This window comes from Pristis pectinata, chromosome 21 (genome assembly GCF_009764475.1).
Source record: "Pristis pectinata isolate sPriPec2 chromosome 21, sPriPec2.1.pri, whole genome shotgun sequence".
Taxonomy (NCBI): Eukaryota; Metazoa; Chordata; class Chondrichthyes; order Rhinopristiformes; family Pristidae; genus Pristis; species Pristis pectinata.
Window position 1 is genome coordinate 19,353,177 of NC_067425.1, and position 23,773 is coordinate 19,376,949.

Below are 23,773 nucleotides of genomic sequence, written 5' to 3' on the forward strand. Positions count from 1 at the left end.
TTGTCTAGATAACATATTGCTAGCACCACAGTTTTCACCTGCAGCAACTTTAACAAATCACCTATGACATCAAGCTAATTCCCTGTTGCACTTTGTGCTTGTGATATGGATTGCACACATCTTGTGTGCTAATTATCAAAACATATGGTCAGGCTTTATTTGTATAGAATCTTAGAGGATCAAATATTCTTAATCTGTACCTTAATTTCTCAGCAAGTGCCATCGACAAAAAACCACGACATTCAGTACAAAGTGCATGTGGCCACTATTCCCATGCCTGCTTGCTCACCCATTAGAGCTGTTTCTGTGATCCTCTCCCTCACACCATTTTTATTCAGTTCCAACTTAAAAACTTTTCTCAGGAACTGAACCCTGTCATAACCTAGGGACTGTCTGCATATAGTTAGTACCAATCTGTACTACAACCTCTGTTCTCCCCCTCCCTTCGGAATGTTCCGTACCCAATCCAAGACATCTCTGACCCTGACAGCAATCCCATTAATCATGCTAGATTGATGTATTTTCATAACCCTTAATACCTCTCACTTCACAAGCTGCTCCCCACAATTTACCATTCCTAACCACAACCATTGGTTTCTCATACTCAAAAGGCTGCCGATAATTCCTGTGAGTTACGATTTTTCTCACTCACTCATACTATAGACCTTTTCCAATCCTTGTCTCGACTTCAACAAAGAAAAAAAATGTGGCATAAAATGTGAATATGGAATGAAAGAACCAGAGAGCAAGTGTGAAGTGAAACAAGTGCCGTTTTGGAAATGTACTTTAGGTCAGGGCGCATTTTTGCCTATCAAAAAAAATATTCCAATAACGCTTTGTGGCTTTCAGTTACAACTACATTACTTACAGCTACATTAAAGCTCAAGATTGGGTTCTTACATCTTGTTTACTGTCATAATTTTATTACAACAATGAAGAAGGCCATTTGGACCATTGACCTTGTGCTTCATTTCAGAGAATTCCCATTCCCTGTTTTATTTCCCAATAACCTATTCTTTCTTATGTACAATAGGCTGGTTCATATTGACTGATCCTTGCTATCAGTCACTGGCACCTCAGGGAACTCTCAGACCTCCATGGCTGTGTAGCCAAACATGGATGTATGAAACCTCCTGAAGGTTAGAGAGCAGCGAATCAGATTAACTGCTGGGTGGCTAGATTTGCCATCGAGTCTAGTGATGAAACAGTGACTCCCTGAAGAGAGTCCTGGGCATCTGGCTTTCAGCTTTCCATTGGGGTAGGCTGGCTGACACACCAGCGATGATCCCATTCTTTTGAACTGGATCACCAATACTGCAGGAAAAAAAGAGTCCAAGAAAGTACATTACATGTCATCCATGGGTTACAAATGCCAGACTTATGGGCACCCCTATATATAAACAAGCTCCCATATTATTATTACGTTCTTTCCTACGATTGGCAGAACTAGTTTCCTTGCCCTTTCTCCACTTTTAGTAATTGTACTTCCTTATCAGTCTTATGTGCATTTTGATGCCATTCATTACAATATTGTGGAGGTACCGTCAACATACTGAGTGATTTTTGTGTGTTTTCCGACTTGTGGACAAAATCGACTTATGGACAGCTTGCACTTATGTTACTTTATTTTACTTTTCTTAATTATTTTTCAGTATTTTGAAAGGTCATTTAATGTTCTTTGATGTTTAAGTAATTTTTAAGAAGTTAATCTATTTTAATAGTTTTAAATGTCTCCATGTACCATAGCCACATAGTTCCAAACAAAAGCCTTTGACAGTTGGTAAGTTGGCTACCTGTTGAATACAGAGGGTCAGCTTATTCTGTCCTCTGTGTCAAGAGACATGAGTACAGGCAGGCACTGCAAACAGGGGCTGGATTCTCAATTTAGTCCAATCGCTAAGTTCAAGAGTTTGCAGCCTATATTCTTTAAGGATCTTAAAACTTCAAAGAACGATCTCCAAAGCAAAAGGGCTTCAAAGTTTTCTATCAGTCCACTAACACAATATAGAGACAGCAAAACCCTGCACAGAGCCACAGTGAAGAGTGGAATGGTTTGTCCACAGAAGCCAATCAGGCAGAACCAAGTCTGAAAAAGTAATTCCAAAAAGTTAAAACTATAATTAAGTCTCAGACTCACCACATGACATTCTCCTAGAAACAGTTCAAAAGGGGTTTGAAGCACCTTTCAAGTAAATCTAAAGAATTTTGCACAGCTCTATTTCTGAATGTTTTAATGAAATAAATCTAACAAATCAAATCAAACTCTAATGTTTTTGGTAGCTATGACTTTTTTTTTCATTGCAATTACTAATTTTAGTCTGTGGAACTTTTTAAAGTTTTGTTAACTCCCCAGTGCAACCACACGCCTGCAATCCCAAAAGTCTCAACAACATTCGTTCAAAGCAAGCTCATTCAAAATCTTTTATCTGTGCAAATTTTGTTGTCTTGGCCTTTCATAGAACTCCTGAAATCACTTTCTTTGATTTAACAACTCTGTTCCTTTTTTTTTTAAGAAGAACACAGTTTAACAAAAAAATTTCTCTCTCCTTTAGTATTAAATTAAACAAAATAATGTCTCACTTTTCCCAGCCATTTTCTGAAGTTCTGCTTTCACTGCATTTTTCAATTGGTTGAAAAACAAAAATGCAAGCATGGAGGAAAAAGAGGAGAATAAAATGCAAAAGCAAGGAAATTTTGTTTTGCTAGCCATAAGCACAAAACTTCAAGTAGTCAGGAGGAAATGGTGCCTAGCAACATGCTCATTACACAAGGTAGACTCATGTTACATGTTGAACAAGATCATGGTTGATTGCACTTTAACTCCATCAGTCTGCCTTGGCTCCATATCCTATTATACTCTTCTATGACAAACAACTTCTGATATTGTATTTTTAAATAATTGAACTACCATCTGCTGCTTTGTGGAAGGAAGTTCCATACTGCTACTACTATTTGTGTGAAAAAGCAACTTCTCCACAATGGCCTGACTCCAATGAAGACATCTTATTTGCCTTTACTAGATGTTCCCTACACCCTATAAGCTCATTTCAAAATCCTGAAATATTCAATTACTCCATAACATAGTTTATGTTTCAACTCCTGATAGAAGCCATGGTAACATTCAAGTGAATCTTTGCTGTGCTATTTCAAAGGACTATCTAAATTACAACCCCCACAACTGTGCACGTTTTCTAGATGGGATCCAACCTTAGCCTTGTATAGCTGCAGCAAAGTTTAATTTGTTATATCCTAGCCTTATGGATCCAAAGACTAGCATTCCATTAAACTTTGATTATTTTTGGGACTGGACTACTACATTTAAGTGATCTCTGAATGCTTATACTTAAATCCCTTTGGACCTCAAACGTTCCTAGTTTTTCACCATTTATTCAGAATCCATCCGATTTTTCAGTCCACATTTAAATAAACTGGAATCATTTAATCAGTCACTAACTTGCTGTTACCTTATACTCTCATTTACACTGCTTATTAATCACTTAGACGAATAGTTCTGTTACATTATAATGGTCATTATAATAAATATGATAGTTGAGGTCCCAGTACAGATCCCTACATGGCACCTATGGTCCTAGTTGAGTACATACCCATTGTTCTTGCCCCTAATTAATCTAACAAGGTCAATGATTTGTATACAATTACATGAGCACTGAAATATAATTAGCCTTCTTACATGGAACTATAATCAAATTCCTTTGAGATGCATAACTACTTCCAATCACATTCTTTTGCCACAGTGGTGCAGTAGGTAGTGCAGCTACCTCACAGCTCCTGCTACCTGGGTTTAGTCCTGATCTCCGGTGCTGTCTGTGTGCAACTTGCATGTTCTCCTTGTCACCATGTGGGGTTTCCCTAGCACTCTAGTTTCCTCCCACATCCCAAAGACATGCCAGCTGGCTTTGTAAATTACCCATAGTATAGTGGGTAGGGAGTTGATGGGCATGTGAGAGAGATTAGCTACAGGAAAATAAGTGCCAGAAATCGCATTGTTCCAAGAGCCTGTGTTGACTTGATAGGCCAAATAGCTTCCTTCTATGTCGTAAGGAATTATAAAACAACTTTAGTTACACCCTCAGTTAATTCATTTAAGTTCCATAGACTTGACCTGCATTTTATAAATCCTTATTGGCTCTTGTTAGTCAACTCAAATTTCCAAATGACTAGTCATTCTATTCTTAAATATAGATTTTCAATAATTTCCACAGAACTGTTGAAACCAACAGAATAAAATTTCCTGATTTCAGTTTCTTTTCACAGAAAAAAGAAATCACGCCTACAAATGTATTAAGCAGTCATCCCATATTCACATAAACAATGACCTGAACAGCAGCTTGAAGCCTCCAGCTATTTACTGTAAATTTGGAATTATATTGTACAGAGGTACTTCAGAAAGACATATCACAAAGATACAGCTGGGCATCAGTAAGCACAGTAGGTGAAAGGATATTAGATGATCGAGAATCATGGTTCATTCAGAGTTGGGGAATACCATCAATGCTACAGTGGTTAAAGAACAGATGAAGATACCTGTGCAGACAAGACCTGATGTAAAGTACTGAGCTGGCTTCAAGTGACTGTATGCATATTAAGAAATATCTTACCACAGCATGATGGAAAAGAAGCTCCCAGGAATGTTGCAACTTCTGATTCCACAGCATGTCTGTAAAATCATGAATGAAATAACCTACAAGCCAAAAATAAGAATGAGTTTAAAAATTGAAACTCTTTGCCCATTGCTCTCCCTTCTATAATGTGAACTTCATTCTCAATGAAACAAGGATTATTGATGCTTGGAGTATTTCAGATATCTGCTTTCAGCAAATACTCTGACATTGCTAGCATCCTCAAATTTTCTGTGACAACATGTTAAGCAAAATTATTCAAGAATGAAAAAATTCAGCAAAAAAAAAGTAGCTATAAACATACACCCCATTGTTACATTGTTTTCCCAATGACCATATTAAATGGGCTCTAATAACAAGGAACTCAGTACAAGCACCTCCTGCGTTACGGGGGGTCGTGTTCCTTGAAAACGATCCATATTGCGATAACCTGTATGCAAAGACGTGTCATCTGTGCATGCGTCAAGAAATGAGAGTTGGAAAAAAAATTGGTATTTATTTACATTTTGTCTCATAAATTCCATAAGAACAAATTTTTATTCTGTATCTCAAACTTTTTAGTAGTGACTTGTGAACTCCGTAAGGGTGAATTTCCATTATCCAAACTAACATAATGCAGAGGTCATCTGTAGATCAATAATTAATGTAAATATTTGTTGGAAATAATTTCTAAGATTTGTCACATCCAAAATGTTTAACATTCTGAAATAGATATATTGAATAGAAGAATTATTTGGTAAAGTGGACCTTCCAAAATCATGACAACTGAACGTACACTATTTACAAACACAGTAATAATCTTCCATTTAATAGTGTCTTTTACACTACTATCATGAAGAAACTCTTCCACCCAACAAAGCCTTATTTGAGGTCTAGTCACAGTGTAAGAAATGCAGCAAGATCCCAAAAAGGAATAAGAAAATGGCTCAATCTGTCTCTGTCACATTAGGGGAGGAATAACTTTGCAAGGCACCATAGATAACTCCACACACACCCATCTAAGAAAAGACCTCAGGTTAACGTATCATTCTAGAGATGTAACTGACAATGCAGCACTCCCTCAGTACTGCACTGGAATATCAGCATATATTTTTGTGTTCAAACCTCTGAAGTGGGACACAAACCCATAACTATGTAACTCAACAGCAAGGGTACTACCAAATGAATCACAGCTGGCTCTCTTAGGAACCACAATCAGCAGACTGTATTCGCAGCCAGAGCCTAGCTTAGTCCTGTAGAAAGAGATGGCAGAAACTGCTCACTGGGTTGAACTACATGTGTTAATGAATTACAATTTGCCTTTACTGTTTGCTTTGTGGAGATGCTGATTGGGTAGGGGTGGATAAAAGAGAATTAAAGCTTTGATGGGCTGAAAATGGGACAAGTGTCTCCCTCTTATGAGCAGAAGATGGAATCAACACTTGTAGACACCAAGGCCAAATCAGCAGCATCCACAAATATACTCAGAAACTGAGATACTGCAGGTGAAGCAACAAGTTCGGCCATCACGTTGGTGTAAGATGCAATTTATAAGATGCAATAATCTGCCTAGTTGGTCTTCCAGTTTGATGAGATGTCCATGAGCAAATGCTTCTCACTGGCACCTTCCTTGTTGCAGGAGTATGTGCTGAGAGATGCACAGAAACTTAGTCTAGCCACCAGAAGGCTCTTTGGGGAATGGCCACAATCTAGTATCCTGACACCAGTGGACAGTGAAGGGCTGGGCCCTATGTAATAGATTCTCAAACATTTCACTGATGCAATGATTAAGGTTGAAACATTAGTGACATTGATGTAACATTGAGGCATTGCAAGGGAATGTACTGAATTGCATCTATTATGAATATAGATATTGACGTGTGGTGTATATATTATGACTAAAGTACATCTTTGGAAAAAAAATCAGTTTGGTTTATTACTTCAACTTTCTTTTATAGTGTATAGCGAACAAATTAATATTTTGGGACAATTCAGTAATAAACAGCATTAGGATATTTCTGAGCTCTTATTTCAGATAAATATCCAATGTAAAAGATACTCAAAACACAGTTATAAAAATACACCAGCCCTGTTAGGATTAAATAACTGAGCTCATTTCATCTGAAAACATCTGGGAACAATTCTGTGGAGGAAGACATAAAAAACATTTCAAATATTACAAGATTACTTGGCATCCAAGTTTCCAACCCACTTTCTGCTTTCAGACAGCAACTCAATTATTGTAGCATTCTGAATGGTAGTCAACTCTGCTAGCTTATCAGCCCATTTAAAGGCACTTGAACTCAAAAATCTATTTTTAACTTAATGTGATTAATCTTAAATAAAAGCTCCGTAAAGACAAGCAAGAGAATTTGGAACAAAAGGAATCACTTGGTATTTATGCAGCTATGCTAATATTTTGCAGTCTACCTGTCTTTAGGGAGGGAAAATTCTTCATCTAGTTACTAACTTCTTCCTTTATAGTACAGGGGATGAAATAGCAGCTAAATGTTCTATTTGTCGAGATAAAATGCAGCAAATCATTGTTCCACATTCCAACAATTTAATTTTATTTGACACTAAGTTTACCCCACAGGTTTTATCTTGGTTTTTCATAAACTGAACTAATATGGAGTAATAAATGAAGATATAATTATTTCCTTTGCTAGATAATCCTGTTATAAACCTTTCAAACATACCCAGTGGCTAAGAATAAATATTAGCTTTTCCCATAATGGAGTTTAAAGTAGATGTTAAATAGGCAAAATTTACATCTGATGAATTACTGTAAAATGCAAAGGGTAAAGCAGAAGGTAGATTTGGGATAGGGTGGTGTGTGGGAGGACTGCAGGGTAAATCCTTGAGGTGGGATTAAAGTGTCCTTGACATCAGGGGAGCATTTGACTGAGTGCAGCATCAGGGAGGTCTGGAAAAACTGAAAGCAATGTATATCAAAGGAAAATACTCCAATGGTTGGAGATAAACCTTGCATAAAAGAAGGTAGTGCTACATTGTAGGTTGATCATGCCAAGACATCACTGTAGGAGTTCCTCGAGGCAGCGTCCTTGGTCTCACCATCTTCAGCTGCCTCAATGACCTTCCTTGCAATACAAGATCAGAAGTGGGGATGTTTGCTAACGATTACATAATGTTCAAAAACACTCAGAACTCCTCAGTGAATGAAGCAGCCTGGAAACACAACATAACCATTGACATAAATGCCATGGTTTCAACAGCAGATTAGAGGGCGGGATATCCTGCAGAGAGTAACTCACCTCCCCACATCTAGAGTTTTTCCACCTACAAGGCACAAGAGTGTGGAATATTCTCTATTTGTCTGGACGAGTACATCCCCAAAAACTTTCAAGAAGCTTGACACCATCTGGGAAAAAGCAACCTGCTTGATCCACCCAGAATAACTTCCTCCACCTCTGGCAAACAGGACTGCAGTATATGTACCATTGATAAAATGCACTGCAGTTACTCCCCTAGGCTACTCCAACAGCATCTTCCAAATCTCTGACCTACACCACCGAGTTGGACAAGGGAAGCAGGTACACAGGAACACCACTACTTTCAAGGTGCATATTATCCTGGTTTGGAAATATCTTGCTGTTCCTTCATCATCACTGGGTCTATATCCCTATCCAACAGCCTTATGAGAATAACTTCACCAGAAGGACTGCAGTGGTTCAATGTCAGCTCACAACCACCTTCTTGAGGGCAATTACGGATGGGCAATAAATGCCAGTGATACCCAGATCCCAAAAATGAATAAGTACAAAAAAATGATAGAAGTGCAATGTATCTTTGCACAACCTCATTTCCCAAAACATTCAACATGAACAGCTGTCAAACTCTTTGCCCTGATTGCTATTTATCAAGCCATTATTAATACTTCTTTTAAAAAGAGCAATTGTTACTTAAATACTTGGAATTTTCATAATTAGTCACAAGATTTAACTTCATTACATTGGCAATAATATTAAAAGGCTTTCCAATATATGGAAAACATTTTGATGAGAGAGCAGAAGTCTTGTACTAAATTTTACTCCTAATTAATGTCAGCTATTTATGGCTTCTATTTATCCCATCTCCTGCAGCATTTTTTTGCCTGTATAGGAAAAGAAATTCTCTGTGCCTTCAACTCTGGCTTCCCAACATTCTTCATCTCATCAGTTGCAGCCACACCATTAGCAGTCTGGTCCTTGTGCATGAAAACACTTTCCCCAAACATCTCTACCTTGAAACCGCAAGGCACCCTTAAAACCCATCACTTTTACCTGGAGTGGTGGCTTTGAGCTCTGAGGCACTCTGTTTGCTCTGCACTGCTGATTTTATGAATGCATGAACTTGGTATGCAGCGTCAACCACAGGAGACAATTCCTGTATCATGCAATGACTGCCCACTATTTCCAAACTATTGGTGGTAGCTCATGGAGAACTTCGTCAGAGAAAACCTGCTAGAGATTTGAGGCTGGGATGGTTGTGGAATACTTGGAAACTACTGGCACCATTCTGTTAGACTGAATGCTTCAAGGAATGAGAGTGGTATCGTACATTTGCAGACAGTGCTGGAAAGACATCCATTCATATCCAACAATATCTCCTGAATGTTTACGAATAAGAAATTAAACCAAACACGTAAAAATTTGTTGGTACTATTTCAGATGAGAAGGGGAGTTATCTCCATTGTAATTGCTAATACTTAATCTTCAATCAATATTAAAACAAATTATTTGGACCTTAGGGTCAATGCGTGGACAATTAGCTGTCTTATTTCCCACATTTCAGCAACATTCATTGTTACAGTACTTCATTGTTTTTAAAACCTCTAAAGGCACCATACAACAATGTTATCAAACGAATTTTGTCAAAGAAATGCTTGGTCAATGCGGTAGATTTTAAGACCATTTTAAAGGAGGTGACAAAGATAGGGAGGGCCGAGACCAGTCAGGAATTTGAAAACAGGAATGAGGAATTTAAAACTGAAATGTTGGCAGACCAGGAATTAATGCAAGTCATCAAGTTTTGGAGTGATGAGTGAACATTGGGAAGTGGGCAGCAGAGCTTTGGAGAAAATAAATTTAGAAAGGGCACAAGGTAGAATTCTGGTTTGAGAGTACTGGGATAGTTTACTAACTCCAGAGGTAACAGGGTTGGATGAAGATTTCAACTACAGATGAGCTCAAACAGGACAGAGAAAGGAGATGTTCCAGGAGACTCAAGTAGCAGTCTTAGTGGTGGAGGGAATATGGGTTAGAAAGCAACATTAATGACAAATATTTTATCAGGGTCAGAGAGTCAAAAAATGTAAAATCAAAGATCTCAGATGCAGGAAATCTGAAATAAAACAAAAATGCGGGAAAACTCAGCGGGTCAGGCAGCAGTTCTGACCCGAAATGTTAACGTTGTTCCTCTTTCCACAGATGCTGCCTGAATTGTGACTGTTTCCAGTATGTTTCATTTTCACGAGAAGGTCAGGTACAGCCCCAGACTGTGGACAGGTGGGGTGGATTCAGTGATCAGGAAATCAAGCTTTGAAATAAATACCAAAAAGGTTTTACTCTTCCTTTATTTAATTGGACTATAAGATCAAAGGCAGTAGAGTGGTTGAGAGAGGTGGTGAGATGGGTGCCAGTGCAATATGAAACTTATTGCATTCAAATATTTCAGAATGAGACAACACCTGCCTTATTCACCACAGAATAATTTTTTTGAGGGCTTATAAAATAGATATTGGACATCTCATTTATGAATACAAGGACCTCTTGGGCACTACAAACATCTGAAAGAAAAGCCATGAGCCAATTTCTGATCAGATAATTTGAGCAAAAGTAAGTTGGATTTCAGTGCACCCATTTTATGCCTGTAAAACTGTTGCTGGGTGTCTCATTTTCAACACTTACATCTGCATTTGCATATAGAATCAGAGCCTGGAACGTCTTCTGTGGGTGCAACCCAGAAATTAGGCCCAAGGAATGTACTGAATTCCATGCATACGCTACCTTGGTCAAGTTATGTTCAAATTTCCAGTGAGTCAGAGTATCTACCAACATAACTAGATAAACTAATCACACTCAAGGGAATACAAAACACACATCATATGAAAATTGAAGTTAACTAATTTACCATTATTCATAAGGAACAGATCCCATTTAATACTTGCAGTGCAAAGATAAAGTAAGAATAACTGGCCCTGACATCAAGGCAGCATTTGATTAAGGCATCAAGGAGTCAATGGGAATCTGGAGGAAAACCCTCTAATGGTTGGAGTCATACCTAGCACAAAGGAAGGTGGCTGTGGCGGTTGGAGGTCAATCATCTCAGCCACAAGACATGGGGGGAGGGGAGGAAAAAAAAAGGTGAGGAGAAAAAAAGAGAGATAGGCTTGGAAAGGGAAGAAAAGAGGCATGGGGGGGTTTGGTTTACTTAAAGTGGGAGAATCCAATGTTCACATCGTTAGGCTGTAAGGTCCCAAGATGGAAAATGGGATGCTGTTTCTCTGGTTTGCGTTTGGACTTCTCCTGGCAGTAGAAGAGGCCGAGGACTGACATATCAGTGATGGAGTGGGAAGGGGAGTTGAAATGGCTGGCAAAGGGGAGATGCAGATCGTGGTCACGGATGGAGCACAGGTGCTCTATGAAACGGTCACCTAGTCTGCGTTTGGTCTCGCCAATGTAGAGGAGGCCATACTTGAAGCACTGAATGCAGTAGATGATATTAAGGGAGGTGCAGGTGAATCTGTCTCCCCTGAAAGGACTGTTTGGGTCCCTGGATGGAGGCGGTGTAGGGGCAGGTGTTACACCTATGGTGGGGGCAGTGGAAAGTCCCTGGAGTGGGAGCGGGATGGGTGGGGGGGGGGGTGGTGAGGAGTGAACTAGGGAGTCACGGAGAGAGTGGTCCCTGCAAAAGGCAGAAAGAGGTGAGGAGGGGAAGATATGCTTGGTGGTGGGGTCCTGTTGGAGATGGTGGAAGTGGCGGAGAATGACGTGTTGGATACGTAGGCTGATGGGATGAAATGTGAGGACAAGGCTGTAATCAAGGTAGCTGCAGGCATCAGTGGGTTTGTAGAAGATATTGGTGGATAAAGCATCTCCTGAGATGGAGATGGAGAGATCAAGAAAGGAGAGAGAGGTATCAGAGATAGTCCAAGTGAATTGGAGAGCCGGGTGAAAGTTAGTGGCAAAATTTATGAAACTGTTAAGTTCCGCACGGGTGCAAGAGGTGGCTCCAATGCAGTCATCGATACAGCAGAGAAAGAGTTAAGAAATGGGGCCAGAGTAGGCTTGGAACAGAGACTGGTCAACGTAGCCAACGAAAAGGCAGGTATAGCTGGGGGCCTTGGTCTGTAGAAAGTAAGAGGAATCAAAAAAGAAAAGTTGTTTAGGATGAGGATAAGTTCAGCCAGGTGGAGGAGAGTGTTAGTGGAAGGGGACTGGTTCTGTCTCTGGCCAAGAAAGAAGTGGAGGGCAGTGAGGCCATCATGATGGAGAATGGAGGTATACAGGGAATGGAGGTATACAGGGACTGGACGTCCATGGTGAAGGTGAGGTTGTGCATGCCAGAGAAATTAAAGTTATGGAAGAGTTGGAGAGCTTGTGAGGTGTCACAGATGTAGGTGGGAAGGGATTGGACCAGAGGGGACAGAATAGTGTCCAGATACGAGGATACGAGCTCAGTGGGGCAAGAGCATGCAGAAACCCTAACTATCGAAACTCCTATCACTTTTGCTCTGCATGAGTTTACCCTTCTCTGCTAAGCCTCAGAGCTGGCCACAGCAGATGGATAGATATTTATTAGTCACATGTACATTGAACTGTAGTGTTAGGGCGGCATGGTAGTGTAGCGGTTAGCGTAACGCTATAACAGCGCCAGTGACCCGGGTTCAATTCCCACCACTGTCTGTAAGGAGTTTGTACATTCTCCCCATGTGTCTGCGTGGGTTTCCTCTGGGTGCTCCGATTTCCTCCCACATTCCAAAGACGTACAGGTTAGGAGTTGTTGGCATGCTATGTTGGCGCCAGAAGAGTGGTGACACTTGCGGGCTGCCCCCAGCACATTCTCAGTAACACAAAAAGATGCATTTCAACCTGATTGCTGCTGTTGTGCCCTGATAGGTCATTCCCCCCCCCCCCCCCACCCCCAGGAGTATCCAAAGAGGTTTACTTGATGCTGAGAGGAATGGCCACAGGGGAACCCTGCACTGCTCGCTCTACCTTTCCTGGTAGTTACCCAACTATCTGCTGCCTGCATCTTAGGTGTGACCACCTTGCTCAAACTCTTGTCTATAATGCTCTTAGCATCCCAGATAATCCTAAATACATCCAACTCCAGCTCCAGACATAGCAGCCCACTTGATAGGCATCCATTCACAACCATTCACTCACTCCACCACCAATGCACAGTAGCAGCAGTTTGTACCATCTGCAGGATGCACAGCAGCAACTCACCAAGACTCCTTAGACAGCACCATCCAAACCCAAGAACTCTACTAGCTAGAAGGACAAGGGCAGCAAAAGCATGGGAACACCACCAACTGGAGATTGTCCTCTAAGCCACACACCATCTTTACTTGGAAATATATTGTTGCTTCTTCACTGTCGCTGGGTCAGAAACCAAGAACACCCTCCCTAACAGCAATGTGGGTGTACCCACACTTCAAGGACTGCAGCAGTTCAAGAAGGCAGCTCACCACCACCTTCTCAAGGGCAACTAGGGATGGGCAATTAAATGTTGGCTCAGCCTTTGAAGCTCACATTCCCTGAATGAATAAAACAAAATTATTTGCATGTCATAATTTGGTGACGCAATGATGATGAAGCTAAAAGCTCAATACCTCTTCCTCTATCCCCCGCCCCGCCCCCCCCCCCCCAAAAACGAATGACTCATTGGTTATACCTGAAAATCTGGTTAGAATTAGGCAATTCTCCCAGCCAAGGCAGTTGTTGGAAGCTCGGGCACAAAGCTCTAACCAAGAGACTGATAGACAAACTGCTGATGTCTGGGTATTCTGTACATCTGTGTGTAATCTACTTGTGACACCTGAGGTTGCATTAATGATTGGTGAAAACTGGTTAAAATACAGGGAAATTGCAGCCTCTCGTGTGGGTGTCAGTTTGTTACAACAGGGTGATTCGGATGCGAAATACTGACCAATGCAAATGACATCAGCAGTCAACAATCACATTCAAGGAATTTTTAAAATTCAGAATCAAAATCACTGATATATGTCATGAAATTTGTTGTTTTGTGGCAGTAGTACAGTGCAAGACATAAAAATTAACAGAAGTCACAAGAATAAATAAATAAATAGATAAATAGTGCGAAAGAGGAATAATGAGGTAGTGTTCATGGACTGTTCAGAAATCTGATGGCAGAGGTGAAAAAGCTGTTCCTAAAACATTAAGTGCAGGCTCCTGTACCTCCTCCCCGATGGTAGTAACACGAAAAGGGCATGTTCCAGGTGGTGAGAGTCCTTAATGATGGATGCTGCCTTCTTGAGGCACTGCCTCTTGAAGATGTCCTCGATAGCGGGGAAGGTTGTGCCCGTAAAGGAGCTGGCTGAGTCTACAACCCTCTGCAGCCTCTTTCCATCCTGTGCATTGGAGCCTCCATACCAGGCAGTGATGCAACCAGTCAGAATGCTTTCCACGTACATCCATAGATATTTGCAAGAGTCTTTGGTGACATATCTCCTCAAACTCCTAATGAAGTAGAGCAGCTGGCATGCCTTCTTTGTGATTGCATCAAAGTGTTCGGCCCAAGATAGATCCTCTGAAACGTTGACGCCCAGGAACTTGAGGCTGCTCACCCTTTCCACCGCTGACCCCTCAATGAGGACTGGTGTGTCTTCTCCCGAATTCCCTTTCCTGAAGTTCACAATCAATTCCTTAGTCTTGCTGATGTTGAGTGCGAGATTGTTGTTGCAACACCACTCAACCAGCCGATCTATCTCACTCCTGTACGCCTCCTCATCGCGAATTTATAGATGGCATTTGAGCTGTGCCTAGCCACACAGTCATGAGTGCAGAGAGAGTAGAGCAGTGGGCTAAGCATGCATCCTTGAGGTGCACCGCTGTTGATTTTCAGCGAGGAGGAGATGTTATTACTGATCCACACTGACTGTGGTCTCCTGATAAGGAAGTAGAGGATCCAGTCGCAGAGGGAGGTACAGAGGTCCAGGTTTTGAAGCGTTGATTAGTACTGAGGGGATGATGGTGTTGAACGCTGAGCTGTAATCGATAAACAGCAGCCTGACATATGTTTTGCTGTTGTCTAGGTGCTCTAAAGCCAAGTGGAGAGCCAGTGAGATTGTGTTTGCTGTAGACCTGTTGTGGCAGTAAGCAAATTGCAGCGGGTCCAGGTCCTTGCTCAGGCAGGAGTTAATTCTAGCCATGACCAACCTCTCAAAGCACTTCATCACAGTAGCTGCGAGTGCTACCCGGCGACTGTCATTGAAGCAGCTCACCCTGCTCTTCTTGGGCACCACTATGATTAATGCCCTTCTGAAGCAGGTGTTAACCTCTGACTGCAGCAGTGAGAGGTTGAAGATGTCATGGACACTCTGGCCATTTGGTCAGCATACATTTTCAGCCCCCCCCCCCCCCGCCAGGTACACCATCGGGACCTGACGCCTTGCCAGGGTTCACCCTCTTGAAGGATGTTTTGATGTCGGCCTCCAAGACAGAGATCACAGGGTCGCCAGATGCTGTGATGATTCGCACAGGCTTAGTATTTTCCCTTTCAAAGCGTTAGTGCATTAAGCTCATCGGGGAGTGAAGCATCACTGCCATTTTATGCAAGTGTTTAAAGTAAATTGCATATTTTGATGCGATTAAGCTTAACGATCATGCTTAAAAAAATAGAGGGAAAAGATATTTCACAAAGCAGCTAACAGTACTCAGACAGTGCCAAAGTTCAATTGTGCAGCTAAATCAAAACTGCACGCATAACTACAATAATCTAGCGACTGCTTGTTGTTGTGTAACCGGGCGTTGTATAACACTCTGATTACATCACTTAAACAGAGGAACTAACGCCACAGCCCTTTCCCCTCTCATTCCCCACGTGGATCTGCACTTACCTATGGAAACCGACACCAGACTGTGAGACGATTGAGAATATGTCCCGATCAGGTCCTGGGCCATCCGCGGGTGTAAATAAAAGCTGAAAAGTGGAGGACGAGTTGGAAGTGACCAGATTGTTGGCTGAGCCCGGCTTTCCGTGAGCAAAGTAAACGTTGATACAACCGAACATTACATTGTCTTAAGAGTATTTCAGTGAGCGTTCGCTTAGCGATTAATAAAACAATCTGCGATTAAACCCGGTGATGTTTTAAAGTTAGGATAATTAAGAAAACGGGATAGTGTTGTTTAAAAAGTTAGTTTGCAACACTCACCACAGGACAGCCCAAATCCCTGTCACCACACTGTGCACCATCGAGGTGGCGATGTTTTCCCATTTCCATCTGTTCCTCAAGGCAGACTCCGGCGTTGGGAGAAACTCCACAAATCGATTAATCAGTTTGAAACTCCCGAAAGAAGTCCCGACAATTAAAAACACGGGATTCCACTCCATTGGACTTCAATCCATACAACGAGAGACACAAAATAGTACAGCCCCGCCACATAAAACAAAATACGGGATTTTTGTTTCGGTTTAAGTTGCGTCTGATGTGACAACAGGACCGGAGGCGCCAGCAGCAGAACGTCGACCAAATGGGCTTGGTGAAGAAGTTCTGTGAGCCTTATGCAACTTGCTGCCTCACACCAATCCAGTGTCCGGTGTTCTCTGCATCGCAGAGACTGAGCGGCGGAACTGTGCCCGCGCCCATGCGCGCGCACACTGGGCGGGAGCTCACTCCCCTGGGCACGCCGCGGGTAACAACAGCGCTTTGTTTATTCCCCCACCCGCCCTCCGCTTGCTGAGCGCACACCCATTTCTGTTGGAACAACTGAGTCCAGAACTTCTGCCACTTTTTTTTTTGCAATGAACGAGTTACGTCTCTCGTTTGTGGCAATGCATGGGGCTGTCCTCATACGTAACAAGGCGGGCTGGAGTTGACATGTTGGACATTGCAATCCGGATTGTGGGTGCGTTTCACAACTTCAGGGGCCCTGAAGTGAAGTCACTTAGGAATCGAAGCTTCCCCACCCGCAGCCGGAGCAGAACCTGGCGCTGGGCGATGCGGAGCCCACCCCTCAAACAGTTGCCCCGCTGTCACCAGCCTCCAGTTTAACAGTGCCAGCAGACTGTTGCTCTTAGTGCGGGTTACACTGACACCTGTTGACAGCATCGAGCCGTTTCCATCGTACCAAACTTCCTAGTTTATCTTGCATTTTTTTCAATTTACATAAAATATTCGTGTTGTCATATTTGAAACATAGGAGTAGGCCCTTCGAACCTGTTCTGCATTCAATGAGATCATGGATGATCCTCCATCTGAATTTAATATTCCCGCCTTTTCCCCTACCCCTTGGTGCCTTTTGTGTCCAGAAATCTACCTAACTCCTTAAATACGTTCAGTAACTTAGTCTCCACCACCTTCTGTGTGAGGAAATTTCACAGTTTCACCGTCTTCTGCGTGAAGAAATGTCATCTCATCTCAGTTCCAAATGTCTTAGTTCATATTCTGAGATTGACCCCTAGTTCTAGACCCTCGACTGGGATGACATCTTCCTTGCATACTGTCTTAATCGCCCTGTCAGAGTTTTATACATTCAAATAAGATACACATTGATTCTTCCAAATGCCTGTGACACAGGCCTAGCCAATCCAATTTCTCCTCAAGCGACAGTCCTGCGATCACAGTCTGGAGAACCTCCGCTGCACTCCCTCCAGGGAAGTATATGCTTTTTTAGACCAAAACTTCACACAATGCAGGGGTGGTCTCACCAAGGCCCTGAATAATTGCAACAAGAAATATAAACATTGGAGCACCATGTATAGGAGGAATGGAAGACTGATGCCTGCATTTAATGTCTTCTCCATTTAATTGGGAGGCTTTGCTTTACAGAATCAAATATTTTATTACAAAGAAATTATATACTGGGAGTTTAAGCAAAGACAGAATTCTAGACAATTTTGTTCCAACCAGGACATTCCTCATAATAGAGTCCTGTTTTGTAAATGTAAAACTTTCCTGCAATCACATGCAAAAAAAGACAGTGGGGAGGTGGGAGGCATGCAGGATGAGGCATTTCCCCATAGTTTCTTTCCATAAGTTGTACCTCAATTGATTCTGCCCAGCAGCATGTACTCCTGCACCTTGCAATATGCCAAGTGACAGAGGAGAATAAGGATCAGCCCTGACATCAGAACAAAGTGGTCCAAAGTCAAGTACCAGCTCTATGTCAAATTCTTTTCTGTTCTTAATTTATGTGTTTTCTGAGCATGTATGTATATAATAAAAATATAGTTAAACATACTTTACATTCAACTATTTTACAGTATGTGGTCTATCTGTAATAGTAATTTTTTTTATTTTTAAACAAGTTTTTAGACAAAAAAAAGGGTGTAAAATAATTGGACAGGGCTCAATCTGTTCATATTAGTGATTTTGTGTTCTTCCAACTTTTCTTTCCTCCCGTTCTGGCTTTCTTTCCTCAGTAATGATGTTCACCTCTTGCTGATCATTTTGTGTTTTGGATCCTTTTTCTTCAGTGTATTTGTTTTCTTTTCCAGCCCAAGAATGCCTTCAATGAATGTACTCTTATAAGGCCCGGGAATTTGCTTACTTTGACTTAGTACACAGAAACAATTCAGTTATTTTCAAACATTTGATGACATTGGTCTCCTGAGCAAAAAAAAAGATGGAGCATTTGTTGTTTTGACATTGATTACCTTTGCTGTTTCATTTAATTTTTTTCACAAACACCAGCCCACCAGCCCTTAAGTTCATTGGCTCCCTGGCATTTGCCAGAATAGCCAGACAGTTTGAGCCTGAGTGTGCCAGTGAAGAACAATCACGCGCAGGATTCAGGCAGACAATAAGACCCCTTCAGCTAGTTCATGCTCTTTAACCCACTGCTGATGTTCACCATAGGCATTTCAAGCAGCGGTCAGGATGAGGCATCCCAATGATCCAGGGTCCCATAGGTGGTACCAATCTGACCAGGAGGGATCCATACATCAGTCTCAAGTGACCAGTGTAACAACATCCAGGCTGTGGCGAGAATGTTACTTGCCACCTAAGACCTAGAAGCAAAACCCAACAAGATGAGGTTATTTAGCCCCTCAAGCTAGTTCTTCCATTCACTATCATAGATGGTCTTCAATCTAACTCCATATAACAGCCTTTTCCTCAAATCGCTATTCTTTGGTCAACAAAAATCAAGCAATACCAAATTTAAAATATTCCATGCTGTATTTCTCTATGATTTTATGATTCAAGTGACCAAGTATCAAATGCCACTTGCAGAAGAGAATTGCACATTTTCTCTTCTCTCTGTGTGTAGGTCTTGTGGAGGTGTTAATACTCTACGTGAACATGCTTTCATTTCCTTTCAGAGAGTATCATCTATTTTTTCTACTGTGTCATGTATTACGGACATGCGTGGAGGTTGCTGGCATCATCAGTGATGTCCCAGTTAGAGTGGAAACGTATTGAGCAATGCTTACTACAGGTAGCCTTTTGTAATTCAGAGAATAACTAATGTTCTGTGAATGTACCTATCATCTCAGTAATTCTGTTGAACCACTTACAATGGTTCAGCTGCTACCCTGGTGACAAGGATAAGACACTGAAAACTTTCAGGCCACAGAACATGAGACTGCCCTTCGGAATCTGGAAACATTGCACTCAAAAGTGAACTAGAGTCTTAGATGTTGAGGGAATCATGATGTTGTAGAGCAAAAGACCAACTCTCAGGAGTCCATACTTAGGTCAAACAGAAAAGCATTTATTTTACCTGCTGCGGGGGAGGGAAGGCCCAGTCATCCCAAAGGTGAGGCCCACATAATCCCTCTGATTGCACAAACCACGTGGTTTTTTGCAGTTTGGAAGTGAGGTGGAGGTCATCTCCAGGTTATGACAGGGTTCCGCTCCTGAGAACGGTTTGTCACCCGAAAAGTTTGCAAGTTGGAAAATGCGGCCATGAACCAAGTTCCCATATGGCAGAAGAAGCCTGCAGCAGCCGCCAAATCCATGCCGCCGGTCTCCTAAATGCATTGTATGTATGGGCTGTACATTATTCAGGAGTTCATAAGCTCAGAAGGACCTGTACATTTATACCAACAATGTATAGACTTTCAGTTATCATCTCTTAACCAATGCGAAGCAAGAAAGTGCATGATCAGACACTTCTGACAACACTTCCCTGTACGATCATCGTGTGCCTTGGAGACCTCAGCAGCGGCTCGGTATCAAGTAGTCTCAGCTTTTGATATTGTGTCACTTGTGTTAATATCTCCTGTGCTACTTGCCTTAGCTCTCCCATAGCCTATGTGTTCTGATATCTACGTCTCTGTTGCTCTCTATGTCTTTGTGCTAACACATACACAAGAACACAAGAAAATAGGAGCAGGAATAGGTCACTTGAATGACTTAAAAGCAGAAAGGGCTGGAAACACACAGCAGGTCAGGCAGCATGTGCAGTTTTTGTGATTTTCAGTTAGACTGATTTATTTGACATGTCATTTCACTATTTTAGACAAGACAAGATTTCTTTATTAGTCACATGTACATCGAAACACACAGTGAAATGCATCTTTTGCGTAGTGTTCTGGGGGCAGCCCGCAAGTGTCGCCACGTTGCCGGCACCAACATAGCATGCCCACAACTACATATCATGCCCACAAATTTAGAAATGAATTCCTCTTGTGCTGACAAAGTATTCTCCACTTCCCCTGTAGGTGGTGTGGATCAGTTCTAAACCAAATAGACTGATCTCCATAACCAACAGCCCAGTCCAGTGGAACCGCACAAGGCAGCCTCCCCATATCCATCCAAGTGTGGCCAGGTTGTCACTAGTCCAGTCCGACTACCTCCTGCCAGGGAAACTTGCCATCTACACCATCTCTCTCAACTGTGTTGTGGTCCAGTGGTGTATGTTGGATGCACCCATCCCCATTCCTGACTCCCATGTTAGTCGTATCCAACTGTAATAATGGGAGTTCCTCCTTACCCATTGTTGGGATCAGCAAGACCACCCTACCTATCATGAATCACACAGCCATGTGTAAAAAGTTGAACCCAGGTTAGACCCTTCAGTATGCATGCACTTAAGTTCCCAGATACCAGAGCATACAGTTTGGTACTGTTAATTTACCCCTGAACTTCTGCTCTCATGATCTGATCAATGTTATGTTTTATTTGGACAATCATTTGGCTCCCACAGACATGGCAGGTGCTGACCCAGGGTACTAGGGATTGATGGCACTCATGTGCCCTCTACCCTCTCAATCAACTGACTGGTCACTTGGACCCCAATTTCTCAAGCACTCCTGGGTTAAACTTGATCCTCTTCCCATTAACCATTTTAATTCCTGTTTTAGGAAATAAACCATACCTGGATCTAGAGTATTTGTGCCAGTTACATCACTTATTAAATTGCGCTTGTATCAGTGGTAGTACTGGTAACCATTCACCCCTGCAGTAGCTGTACTGCCTCATCCCGTAAGACTATTCTGCCTTTGGCCCATCTCAGATTGGGGTGAATGGGGTACATTTCAGAGATAAACTAGTAATGGCAGAACGTGCTCTTGGGGTAAGTGGTCCAAGCACAGAGATAATTTTGTTTATCTTCCTTAACGAATGCCCTAATAATCAATGTGCCATCTCACTCCCCCATTACATCTGATTTTAAGAACAGCATTCATTTGTCCTCACTGGGATAAACTGGGCCAATTAACACATCGTGTGTGGCTATATTATCTCTGCCTTCTTGCCTGGTGACACTTATAGAGATTATAAAAAAAATAAATGGAAGGGTCTTTGACCTGAAACGTTAAGTTTCTTTTTCCATAGATGCTGTCTGACCTGCTGAGTGTTTCTGTTTCCAGCATCTGCAGTTTGTTTTGATTTTCATTTACAACAAACTAATTCTTTTGCACTGTCTTTGTATTTAAAAATACTTCCATGAAATCTACCTTGAGGATCTAAGGTCAAATATTTACTTCTAATAAATAAAATTTATGGTTCCTTCTTGCCTGACAAAACCAGCTCTCAGATTTGCGCTGAATTAAACTGTGCTTAAATGTACGTTTGAAGTAAACCTAAACAATGCCACTCATTTCAATTTAGAAGGTATGAAACAAAATCAATTTTTTACTGTATCCAAATTAAAACATCATTTTTAAAAGCTCTATTGACTTAGAAGCAGACATCATAACTCAATCTTATCTCTGAAATCCCTAAAACAGTCAAAAATTCCATTGGTTAAAAACAGACATAGGGAGTTTTTTGGTTCAAGATTCCTTCCTTAACTCAGTATAAATGGTAAGAAATCAACTAAGCAAAAACACATCTTTTCATATAATTTAGCCACATGACAGGTTGGGAGTTCACATGTCTGCCAGCTTTGAGGAGCATCTGAGGTGAGAAGCCCAGAAAACTTTCATAACATTGAAATCACAAAGCAAAAACATGACACCAAGATGTACTGTACATACACAGAGATTAACACTTCCAACAACAGACAAGACTATAAAGGTTTAACGGCTTCCAGTTTTCAGCACAGCAGTGTCTACAGACAAACTATAAACACTCTTAAAGGCATACTTTAAACAGGGATTGACCAGGCAAACATTCAGATGCACTTTCACGTAAACTGAATTTAACTGTCTTTTGTGAAAAATCTAAACTGTTCAATATTTGTGTCCGACATACATAAAGCTGGGAGTGCCCTATAGTGTAACATAGGTACTATACACTGCAATAGCTGGTATCCTTTAAGGTTCTGTTGTATTAATACAACACTTGCCTCCTCTTTCTTATCATTATGCTTCATGTCCCACTAGTTTCTCTGGTTTCCAGGATCACAGCTTGGGTCCCATCTGTCATTCTTTTCATTTAGTCCACTAACGTTTGGTGCGTTTCGCCAAGTAGTTAATGATCCCTTTGGTGCTCACTCCAAAACCCCATCTTTTGTGGCTGCAGTCATCTTCCATAGTGCGTGCACATGTCTTTTACTACCCAGGTCAATACTGATGTGTTTTACCTTGCGGAATTCTAATGTACAGGTCTCCCACCAATGATCGTTCAGCCTATATCAAATTTACTTGTGGTATTTAAAACCATACTGACCCAAGTGAACACGTATCCACTCAATAGAACTATACTAGATGTTGAAGAGCAAAAGAATCACTCATGCGTCCATACTTAAGTCAAACAGAGAAGAATTTATTTTAACTGCTACAGGGAAGGAAAGGCCCATTAATCATAAAGGTGCGGCCACACACTCTCTCTGATTGTACAAAGCCTGGCACTTTTGAACACCACTTGGAAAGGAGGTACAACAATTCTACCAAAGTTCAGTTATCATCTCCTAACCAAGGTGGAACCACTTCTGACATTGTATTCTCTGTGTGATCATCATGTATCTTGGAGACCACTGCATCTGGTTAGCATGGATTGGTCTCAGCTTTCATTACTTCTCTCATCTCCTGTAATTCCTAGTCACTTTCCATCTTGGGTTCACCCATGTTCAATACACCTGTCATTCTCTTCCTCCATTTCTGCACAGATTGAATCAGGAACAAACAAGTGATTCATTTTATCTTCCCACAGAAGCCACCTGTTTCAAGAAAAGTCAGTCATTTCTAGTTATCTTCGGAGACCAACTGTGTCAATATCTCTTGCTCTATCTTCGTTAGCTATCCTAAAGCCTATGAGAAAACATGCTATGTACTGTTGAGTCTTTACCGTGTATCTTCATCTGTGTTGCTCCACATATCCTTGTGTTAATCCAGGCTTCCTGTGTTACTACAAAGACTACTATAATTATGTGACTTCTGGTGAAGACTAGGCTATCTACAAGAGATAAGATATCTATTTAGTAGTCACACATACGTTGAAAAACACAGTGAAGTGTGTCTTTTTGCGTTACTGAGAATGTGTGAGGGGCAGCGCACAAGTGTCACCACTCTTCCAGTGCCAACATAGCATACCAACAGCTCCTAAACCGTACGTCTCTGGAATGTGGGAGGAAACC

The 23,773-nt window shown here is 41.5% G+C and overlaps 1 protein-coding gene across 1 annotated transcript in view; it reads right to left on the reverse strand.

Moving 5' to 3' along the window:
• The window catches only part of tlcd2 (TLC domain containing 2), a 59,530-nt gene extending 43,036 nt beyond the window's left edge, over nucleotides 1-16,494 (reverse strand). Inside the window, exons 1-3 of the mRNA XM_052035878.1 lie at nucleotides 16,021-16,494; nucleotides 15,706-15,788; nucleotides 4,620-4,702 (exon numbers count right to left, since the gene is read on the reverse strand). Of these exons, the coding sequence (XP_051891838.1) occupies nucleotides 4,620-4,702; nucleotides 15,706-15,788; nucleotides 16,021-16,199 (345 nt within the window). The 5' untranslated portion in view covers nucleotides 16,200-16,494. The remainder of the gene's footprint in view (nucleotides 1-4,619; nucleotides 4,703-15,705; nucleotides 15,789-16,020) is intronic.
• Nucleotides 16,495-23,773: the final 7,279 nt, after the last annotated feature.